This window comes from Pan troglodytes, chromosome 9 (genome assembly GCF_028858775.2).
Source record: "Pan troglodytes isolate AG18354 chromosome 9, NHGRI_mPanTro3-v2.0_pri, whole genome shotgun sequence".
NCBI lineage: Eukaryota > Metazoa > Chordata > Mammalia > Primates > Hominidae > Pan > Pan troglodytes.
This window is the reverse complement of record NC_072407.2, coordinates 10,533,251-10,543,348: the sequence shown is the minus strand read 5'-3', so window position 1 is coordinate 10,543,348 and position 10,098 is coordinate 10,533,251. Positions and strand designations below refer to the sequence as shown.

Here is a 10,098-nt window from a genome sequence, read left to right as displayed (position 1 = left end):
ATTGGGACAGTCACACAGGGGTCTGGAGTCCAAGTCTCTTATCTTTATTTTAACAGACTGGCGGCATCAGGTCGCAGCAGCAGTACAGGGTTCCTGGCTGGGCAGCACAGGCCTGGGGCGACAGCTCCTGTCTTGTCTGCCCAGGGCAGTGTCAACTTAGGCCTCTACTCCATGGCTGTGAAAGGACAGCAGCCTCAAGGCAGTCTAGCTCCTGGGCATAGGCAGCCAAACCCCCTCCCATATCCAGCTAAACCAGCTCCAGGAAAGGAGAAGGTCCTGTTTCCCTGGCATCCTTGGGGCCCAGGGACTGGTTCTTTCACCGGATGATCTTGCCTGGTTGAACCACAGCAGCATTTGGGCTTTTTCATCCTTTCCTACATCAAGAACTTTCCCAAATGTGGGCCCTGGGGCCCTAGCAAAACAGTGGCCTTGGCCACAGGCTCTGGGCCTCTGGGAGGCTCCCATCTGGCATCAGGTGGCGGCACAGAGCAGGGCTGTCAGCACGGGCAGAGAGCTGGGCACAAAGAGTAGCCAGACGGCAGGGCGTGCCACAGGGCTCCGAGGGTGGGTGGCCCTTATGGTAGAGAAACCAGAAGGTCTGGAAAAGTTGCATGTCGCCCCGCATGCGATATACCAGGTTGTGCCAGGCGGTAGGCAGTGTGTTGGGCAGCCCATAGGTTTCTCGAGCCCTGTAGAGAAGCTGCCAGTGCGGTATGGCTCCCGGTGTGTTTGCCTGGGTCAGATTCAGGATGTAGGTCTCATGGTCCAGGACCACGTGAGAGCTCCCAGAGTAGTTTCCGTCTATGTGGTACACACGGTAACCTGCAAGGAAGTGGGGCTGACTGGAGGGGAAAGGAGCAAGGGTAACTCCAGGGAGGGGCCACACATCCTGCCCATGCTTTGCAGGCTCTGGCTCCAACCTCCTTCCTCTATCCCACCAACTCCAGGATAAGGGAGGCTCCCTTCTGCCTCACTCACCAGGATTAAGGCCGATGTAGGTAGTTGCACTGGGTGCCAGGAAGGCTACAGCCAGCGGCCGGCTCAGAGTCTCTTCATCATAGAAGACCTCAAATTCATCCACATGAGTGTGGCCAAAGAACTGAGCAGCCAGGGTGTTCTCATACCTGGCCAGAAGGTACTACATTCAGAAGATTCTAGGGAGGGGTAGGAAGACATCTGGGGAGATAGGATGCCCTCTTTCTCCAACCTGTTCTAGTGAGGAGCCTCCCCACTCCATGGGACAACAGGGATGGTGAGATGCTCAAGGCAATTTTCAGCCTTCAGACACTCACCCTGTCCCTATTCCCACCCTCATCTCCGTCCTACCTGGCTACAATTCGGTAATAATTCCAGCTCCAGCTCTTCAGACAGTGCCCTGGGGGAATGTGGCCAATTATATGCACCTAGTAAGGAGAATTAAGGATGGTAATCAGGGCATCCAGGGGTCCAGGCAGCCCTGGCTAGAGAAAGGGGGACTGAATGAAGGCTTTCAACAGTGACCATGAGCTGAATCCCCAGGGAACACTTGTTGGGAATGCCAGGAAAATCAAACTTCTGTGCCCAGAGGTGCTCCAGCTCAACAGAAGCCTGCTTGTCCCCCAGCACCACCGTGTTCCCACTACTGGCCCTCACTTTGTCTCCTCGATCCTCAGCAGCCTGAAGCTCCCCCACCAGCCACTGGAGCTGTCCTGCGGGATCCGTGGAGTTGATCAAGAGCCAGAAGTTCTCACGGGAACAAAAATTCATATTGAGAGAGATGAGGCGGAGACCGGGGTATGGGGAGAGAGCATAGAACCCCCCAATTCTGAAACAAAGTAAACAGGAGAGGTCAACACTTGTTCCAATCCTGGTCCTCCTGTGCTGGGCATTTGGGTGGAGGGTAAAAGCATACATGACATCTTCCCCACCTGCAAGGAGCTCACAGTCTAGCCAGAGACCAAACAGTTCTAATTATTGGGTCTGTGTGACACAAAAGACTCCGAGGGCAGAGGGCTCCAGGAGTATGGGGGAGGGATAAGAGTTAGCTAGAATGGGAAGCAAGGACCACACAGAGGGAAGATGACATGGGAGGGATAAGAGTTAGCTAGAATGGGAAGCAAGGACCACACAGAGGGAAGATGACATGGGATGGATAAGGTGGGAAAAACTGGAGCACTTAAAAAAAAGGGGGAAATCATTTCCAGAGGGCCAACATGAGCAAAGACACAGCTGGGGCATAGAGAGGTTATGCTGCCAGACCTTTGAAGTAGGGTGGTGAAGATAAGAGTAGAAAGGGAGGGCTGGAAAGCCGGGTGCAGTGGCTCATGCCTGTGATCCCAGCACTTTGGGAGGCCGAGGTGGGCAGATCATGAGGTCAGGAGATCAAGACCATCTTGGCCAACATGGTGAAACCCCATCTCTACTAAAAATACAAAAATTAGCTGGGTGTGGTGGCGTGCACCTGTAGTCCCAGGTACTTGGGAGGCTGAGGCAGAATTGCTTGAACCCAGGAGGTGGAAGCTGTAGTGAGCTGAGATGGTGCCACTGCACTCCAGCCTGGGCAACAGAGCAAGATTCCATCTCAAAAAAAAAAAAAAAAAAGAGGGCCAGGAGCAGTAGCTGATGCCTGTGGTCCCAGCATTTTGGGAGGCCGAGGCGGGAGGATTGCTTGAGGTTAGGTGTTTGAGACCAGCCTGGGCAACATAGCAAGATCTTCTCTCTACAAAAACTAAACTAAAATTAAAAAAAAAAAAAAATAGCCTGGTGTGGCAAAAGAGTAGAAAGGGAAGGAGGAGTCAGATTAGGGGAGCCAAATGAAGAGCACTAAGGACTCATGCTAGAGCAATCAGAGACAATGCCCCAGGTTCCCTTTTCCCTTCACTTTCATTCACCTTTCTTTTCCCTTCCTGGGTTTCCATGGACGATAAGTACCTGAGGGTGCGCAGGGCTTCAGCAGGCAGCCAGGGCTCCCAAGCCTTGGCCATCGCTTCATAGAGCCAGCGGGAGGAGTGGTTGCCCTCAATGAAGGGGGGAGGGAAGCTATTGACAGGTGTGCTTTCATGGTTACCCACAGCAGGGTACACTGGCACTGGCCCCAGGAACTTCCTCACAAGTGCTGTGACAGTGGTCAGGGCCCGCAGTTGGTCCTGACGAGTCTGGTGCCAGACATCATGTGCGGGGATGTCTCCTGTCCAGTACACCATATCAAAAGGGCCGGCTGGGCCCAGCCCACTCAACAGGCTCTCCAGGGTCCTCAGGGGCAGGTCACACTTGCTGTATTCGCCCCAGTATCCGGCACCTGGCCGGGACGCGGGCGGCAGGCCAGAACCCCGGCGGCAACACAGTGGGTCTGCACAGTCAGGGTCCATGCCCTCCAGGTAGTCATGATCCCAGTGCAGGTCAGTGAGGAAGAGGATGCGGCTGACAGGGGCGCCTGGGGCTGGGGGGCTAGGAGGTTTGGGGGGCGGCTTCGGCACAGTAGGCAAAGAGATGTTCCAAGATGAGAAAATGTCCCAGTGCCCACAGGTGGAGCCCAGGAGCAGGCCACAGGCCTCAGATGGGCTCAGCACTGAGCGTCTCCACACCTCCACCATGTCATCCTCAAAGAGGTGGACAATGGATTGGCACACGGCAGGTGGTGCTATCTTCAGCAGATTGCACAGCTTGATGGCCACGGAGCCCACGCGAGCCACATTGGGTTCCTTCTGCAGTGGGAGGAGCGCATGGTGAGAAATCAGAGGCAGAGCAGAGGAACAAGGCCAACCCCTGGCCACCACCCCTTGGGCCTCCATTTCCAAACTGGGGCTGGGCAGGACTCAGTGCACCAAGCTCAGTGCACACCTTTGCCTTCCAGATATTGCCCTGTAACTCAGGCAGCGCCAGGCCATCGCTTCTTCTTTAGCTCAGCGGCCTGTGGCATGAGGCCTTTGCTTGGCAAGCTGACTTCCTCAGGCACTGTCTGCATTATTTTCTTACTTCACAAAGGTCACAATGGGGTGATGGTGGCATGTAGCCATGGGTGTCCCCAAAGGGGAGCAAACTCAGTGATGGATTGTAGATGCCACCCTCTCCATCAGGGATGCGTTCTGAGCCCAGCGCACCAGCATCAGACCCAGCCCCCAGCCCCAGCACTCCTTTCGGCCTCCTCCACTGCAGCCCCTTCAGTGCTCACCTTCAGCCCGAGGTTGATGGCGGTGAATAGACCTTTGCAGACTGGGCAGGTGAGGTTCCCCCACCCAAAGACATCTCGGAGCCGGGGCACTATGCGATGTAACCTGGCAGGATGGCCTTGGGGAGAAACAGGGTGAGCCTCTGCCGGAGCCCAGAGAACCCGAGAGTCAGACAGAGCCAGCGCCAGCGCCAGCGCCAGTACCAGGCCCATCCAAAGGAGTCCGGGGGCTCTGGCGGTCCCGTCTTGTCCCTGTTCCCGGCCGGACCTGGGGCAGCTCTGGCGGAGTGACGCTCCGTAGCGGGGCATTGTCGGGCTTCCTACACGGGGCTGGTTCGTCTGTCCCGTCCCCACCGGCCTGGACCCTAGCCAGCCCTCAGGGCCCCGGGCGGCGCTGGGGACACCCGATTACCCTTCTCTGTAGTCGGCTGACTGCTCCGCTGCCGGCCGCAAAGCAGCTCCGCCCCTTCCTCTTCCTCTGATCTCTAACAGCTGATCTCTCGGTGGCGGGCAGCTGTCAACGCTGCGGAGGCGGAGCGGGCGGGGCGCTCCCGGGACCGCCCCGATTCCGCCCCCTCTCCCTGCCCCCGCCCTGCCCCGGGCGCACGGGCTGCGGGGGTGGGGACTCTCCCTGAGGTCACCAGGGGCTCCGCCTTGAGGTCACAGCCGCGGGAGGCCGTGCTCGTGCTTTGGAGCTCCACGTGATGTGGTCGGTGGAAGACGTCTCCTTTGTCAGAATCTGCGCTCAGATTCCCGGAATAGCTGCCAGACCGACCCCAGCGTTGAGCCCGGGAAGGGAAGGTAGGAGAGAGCAGGGCCGGCAGGATCCTCCCACTGGGTGTGTTGCCTCTGACACGAAGGCGCCTTCCCTCGATTTCCCTTGCTCTGCCACTGGCACCAGCCCTCTTGAGTCACCCTGAGAATCACTCACCTGTGATTCAGATGAGGAAACAAACCTTAGAGATGGTGAAGAGACTAGGAAGCCGTAAAGACCATATAGCCATGGGGGCCAATAACATGGGCTGGAACCCAATTGGGTCTCCCACCTCCGTGTATCCACGACAGTAAAAGCGAGCATTTATGGAGTTGTTTACGATGTGCCAAGCACCAACCCAGGCACTTTATAATTAATAATCTTCAATTCTCACAACAACCCTAAGAAGTACCTATTATATTGGGGCTCAGAAATCCATACCCAAAATATGGTGGTTTGACTTACTAAGTTAAGCCTTAAGGTCTGTCTGACCTTCCTACTCCCGCCCCCTTTCTCCCAAAGCCGTTACCAAGCGTCCAGACCCATCAGAAGGAACAACTGTTTTTTTCTTCCCCTCCCTATAAAACCAAGAATATAATCACACCTGAACAGACCCTTTCACATGATAATGTACTAGTTAATCTGTTCCCTGATCCATTCCTTCTCCCTCAGCAGAATTCCTCTTCCCCTCACTCCCATAACCCGCTTTGCCTGAATGACACATAAGCTTCTGAACTCGTTTGGGAAGTGGGTAGTCACTCTGTGGTTCCCCGTGGACACATTAATAAAATTTCTATGCCTTTTCTTCAATTAATCTGTTTTTTGTGGGTTGATTTTTCAGCAGAATTTCAGAGGGCGAAGGGAAAGTTTCCCTTGGTCCCTACAAATACTATTATTACCCCCCTTTACAGATAGGATGAGGCACAAAGAAGTTAAGTGGCAGAATAGCAATTAAACCCTAAGCTGTTTGACGAGTGCTTCTGAGGGATCCTCAGAGCTATCAAGTCCTGTCAGTTCTTTCCTTTGATAATTTTTTACAAGTGTTTTTTTCCCCCAGTTCTGGGGACATCATCTCAGATAGAGTACTCACAGTAATAATTAGCATGCATTTTAAAGATTATGTACTATGAAAAACAAAACAAAACAAAACCTTTTTATCTAAGGAAGATGAGCCCCTTTAAATTATCAGGCCCAGACAGGCATTTAAAATGTAGCAACAGTCACTCTCACTCTTCTTTGAGCTAAGTAATTATCTCTTGAAACCACTTGCTATGCCAAGTAGCCATTAAATGCCATACACCTTATAGTTCAACAATGTATAGCCAAGCGCTAAACAATGTATAACCGGTGTTACTTCTGTAAACAATGAGAATTCCTGATGAACAACTTTTGTATTCACTTCCTCTCCTAATTCATCTTTCTTTCTTTGAAAATATGAGCCTCTCTTTTGTTGTCCAGAGTGCTCCCCCAAGACAACTTGCAAGTGTGTCCTGGGTCGCAGTCCTCAACCTTGGCCGTTGGCCCGAATAACCCTCTATAGGTACTTTTCTGAGGACTCTGCCTTAAGTTAATCCTCACAACAAATTTGGAAGTCGGTATTATAATTATCCCCATTTTACGGAGAAGGAAAGTAGGATTAAGTAAGTGGCTCAAGATCCCACAGCTAGCTAGTAAGTGCTGGAACTGGAATTTGGATGTGTCAAGCAAAACATGTCTGAGACAGGTCTCAATCGATTTAGAGGTTTATTTTGCCAAGGTTAAGGACATGGCTGGAAGAAATAAACACGGAATCGCAGAAACAGTCTGTGGTCTGTGGCTTTCTCCAAAGATCATTTTGAGGGCTTCAATATTTAAAGGGGAAAAGTGAGCTGGAGGGAAAGAAGAAGGGTATGGCAATCCACATGTCGCAAGAGAAAAGGAGCAGGTAGGGAGATACTCAATTATGTGTTCATCTGGCACTTTACATAAGATAAAGTAAATATGCCTGTGGAGATATTTAACCTTTTGTGTTTTTTTTTCGAGACAGAGTTTTCGCTGTTGTTGACCAGGCTGGAGTGCAATGGTGCAATCTCGGCTCACCACAACCTCTGCCTCCCGGGTTCAAGTGATTCTCCTGCCTCAGCCTACGGAGTAGCTGGGATTACAGGCATGTGCCACCACACCCGGCTAATTTTGTAAATATTTAACCTTTTGTCTGTAGCTATCTGCTTAGGAACAAAAGGAAAGGCAGCTTCTTGCATGACTCAGTTTTCAGTTTATTTTTTTTCCTTTTGGCATAGTCAACTGGAGTCCTGAGTTTTTATTTTCCTTTCACAAATGCAACATTCTGGCTCTATTCTTTGCTGTGTGGGGACCCATTCAGAACACCAGAGTTGGTATAACAATTATTTTAAGCCGAAGACATTTCAGATTCAATAGATGCAGAAATAAACCTTCTGGGAGCTTTCTTCATCTGATTAAAACTTCTGGGAAATGTCAACCTAAAGGGAAAAATCTAAGGCAAACTTGATATAAGTAGAGAGTTTATTTGGGCCAAGTTTGAAGACTGTGAAGCGAAGATTGAAGTTGCCCTGAGTATATGCTCCCAATTAGCAGAAGTCACAAGTGGGTTTTTAAAGGAGAAGAAGAGGCAGTTCCTAATGAGGACTAAGCTCTGATTTTTTCTTATCTTGCCCAAATTCCTATCGAAAGGGTCTGGGGAGTCATGCCCTACAAACCAGAAATTCTTATCAGTTGGGTTTTATTTAACACTATATATTGTGACTGACTTTTCAGTCATACTCTGGCATAAAATTACGTGACAAAGAAGAAAGTCAAAATATTTTACCCCAAAACATGTTTCTTTGCCATATATATATATATGTTTTTTGGTCGGGGGTGGGGAGCGGGACAGAGTTTCACTCTTATTGCCCGGGCTGGAGTGCAATGGGGTGATCTTGGCTTACTGCAACCTCCCCCACCCAGATTCAAGGGATTCTCCTGCCTCAGCCTCCCGAGTAGCTGGGATTACAGGCACCCACCACCACCATGCCCAGCTAATTTTTGTATTGTTAATAAAGATGGGGTTTTGCCATGCTGGCCAGGCTGGTCTCGAACTTCTTACCTCAGGTGATCCTCCTGCCTTGCCCTCCCAAAGTGCTGGGATTACAGGAGTAAGCCACCGCACCCGGCCACTTTGCCATATTTTGAAATGGCCCTGCAAAGTCGTACCTTATGGGGGAAAATTTACATCTGTAAAGAATCTCTAATAACACAGATAGATCTTTTTCTTCTGGGCCCTCTAATCCTGAAGAGATTAACTGAGAGTCTAGCACCTTTTAAAGGTCTGAATAGGAAACATTTGTCAACTGTTGTCTCTAAGGGCAGCCACTAAGAGACTTCAAAGAACCTTGGTCTCCACAATCTTTTTTTTTTTTTTTTTAAGACGGCGTCTCACTCTGTCGCCCAGGCTGGAGTGCAATAGCGTAATCTCGGCTCACTGCAACCTCCGCCTCCCGGGTTCAAGCAATTCTCCTACCCCAGCCTCCCGAGCAGCTGGGACTACAGGCGTCTGCCACCACACCCAGCTAATTTTCATATTTTTAATAGAGACGGGGCTTCACGATGTTGGCCAGGATGGTCTCCATCTCTTGACCTTGTGATCCGCCTGCCTTAGCCTCCCAAAGTGCTGGGATTACAGGTGTGAGCCACTGTGCCCGGCCTCCACAATCTTTTATCTTAACCTGAACATTTTCTTTCTATTGATCCCAGGTCTTTAGACAAACTCAACCAATTGTCAACCAGAAAATGTTTAAATTTCCCTATAGCCTGGAAGCTCCCCATCCCCCAGCTTCAGATTGTCCCACCTTTCTTGACCAAACCAATGTATTTCTCAAATTTATTTGATTGATGTCTCATACATCCCTAAAATGTATAAAACCAAGCTGCACCCTGACCACCTTGGGCACATGTTCTCAGGACCTCCTGAGGGCTGTGTCACGGGCCATGGTCACTCATTTGGCTCAAAATAAATCTCTTCAAATATTTTACAGAGTTTCACTCTTTTCATAGACACTAAGTTGCTCACCAAGAATTTACATAAAAATAACATAAGCTATTGATTGGCTATGCCTTGTTCTTTGTATCATAAATCCCAGGAATGTGAAGATAAAGGGTGAGGCATGTCTGACTAGGAACAAACAATTGCACCCCACTTCTTGGTTTTGTGGGAGCAAGGGTGGGGGTGAGGGGTGGAGTGTATGACTGAAGTCCCATACTCATGTCTCTCTGGACCTGATACATTTTGCGTACCTCACATAGTTCAGAGTGCTCTGAGCTATTTTTCTTTTATCAGAAATGAAGACTGCCATACATACCCTCTTCAGCAAGGCTTCCACTCTGAGGAGGGAGACCAAGAGTAAACTCAACATAAATACCCTTTTCAGGGAAGTTTAATGGCTCTGAAGAAGACAGAAAGACCACACATGCTGGCATAGACCACAGCATCACACACTTTCTGGCCTCACGTTTGTTCTTTTGAAAACCCTTTTGTCTTTCCTTAAGAAACCTCTTTCTCCCCTGGAACTTTTCTCCCCTTTCCCTTTCTCCTACTAAGTTAGATGTGTAAGCCTTTTCCTTCCTTCCTTCCTTTTTTTTGAGACAGAGTTTCACTGTTGTTCAGGTTGGAGTGCAATGGCGTGATCTCAGCTCACCGCAACCTCTGCCTCCTGGGTTGAAGCGATTCTCCTGCCTCAGCCTTCCGAGTAGCTGGGATTACAGGCGTGAGCCACTACGCCTGGCTAATTTCAACCATTTGATGAGCCAGCTACTTCTTTTGTGGTTCCCTGTGCATATGAATAAACCCTTTTCTCCTGTTAATTTGTCTTTTGCCAGTTTAATTTACAGGCCTCAGCCACTGAACTTAAGAGGATAGAGGAAAAGGCTTTTCCTTCCTTATAGCTACTTCTTTTTCGTAACTGTAGGCTTGGATCTATAATCTTCAAGGATTCAAATTTTGGCAGTAGGAAAAGGAGGGAGGAGGGATGTCATGAACAAAGTACAAGGCATGAAAGAGCCTGGTAAATTTGCTATGAAACGTCATCTCCCATTTCCCTGTCAGGGATTTCAAGTTGCCTCATTTCTCCGTAATTGTTACTGTCCATTCAGGACAGTAGATTCAGGACAGAGATTCACTCTATCCTTCCTTATGGAGGACACT

The 10,098-nt window shown here is 50.2% G+C and overlaps 1 protein-coding gene and 1 long non-coding RNA gene across 4 annotated transcripts; one reads left to right on the top strand and one right to left on the bottom strand.

Annotated features, from left to right (window-relative positions):
- Positions 1–23: 23 nt before the first annotated feature.
- SMPD1 (sphingomyelin phosphodiesterase 1) lies at positions 24–4,754 on the bottom strand. 3 transcript variants are annotated; one of them, XM_001164317.8, is made up of 6 exons: positions 4,151–4,754; positions 2,911–3,683; positions 1,633–1,804; positions 1,327–1,403; positions 979–1,124; positions 24–842 (listed from the first exon to the last, which is right to left on the bottom strand). In XM_001164317.8, exons 1-6 carry the CDS (start codon positions 4,454–4,456, stop codon positions 802–804), a joined length of 1,515 nt encoding a protein of 504 aa, XP_001164317.3. In that variant the 5' UTR covers positions 4,457–4,754; the 3' UTR covers positions 24–801. The 3 variants fall into 3 exon arrangements, with proteins under 3 accessions (XP_001164317.3, XP_508253.4, XP_063638761.1); XM_508253.9 differs by having other exon boundaries at positions 24–822; XM_063782691.1 differs by having other exon boundaries at positions 24–822; positions 2,871–3,683; positions 4,151–4,641.
- LOC129136402 (uncharacterized) lies at positions 4,726–9,758 on the top strand. The gene is made up of 3 exons (XR_010147121.1): positions 4,726–4,948; positions 6,928–7,047; positions 9,562–9,758. It is a non-coding gene; the product is annotated as an uncharacterized LOC129136402 (long non-coding RNA).
- Positions 9,759–10,098: the final 340 nt, after the last annotated feature.

Coding starts and splice junctions, on each gene's coding strand:
- SMPD1 (XM_508253.9), bottom strand. CDS start 4,456: ATGCCCCGCTACGGAGCGTCACTCCGCCAGAGCTGCCCCAGGTCCGGC. Junction 3,684..4,150: donor CCATCAACCTCGGGCTGAAG/GTGAGCACTGAA, acceptor CTCCCACTGCAG/AAGGAACCCAATGTGGCTCG. Junction 1,125..1,326: donor TATTACCGAATTGTAGCCAG/GTAGGACGGAGA, acceptor CCTTCTGGCCAG/GTATGAGAACACCCTGGCTG.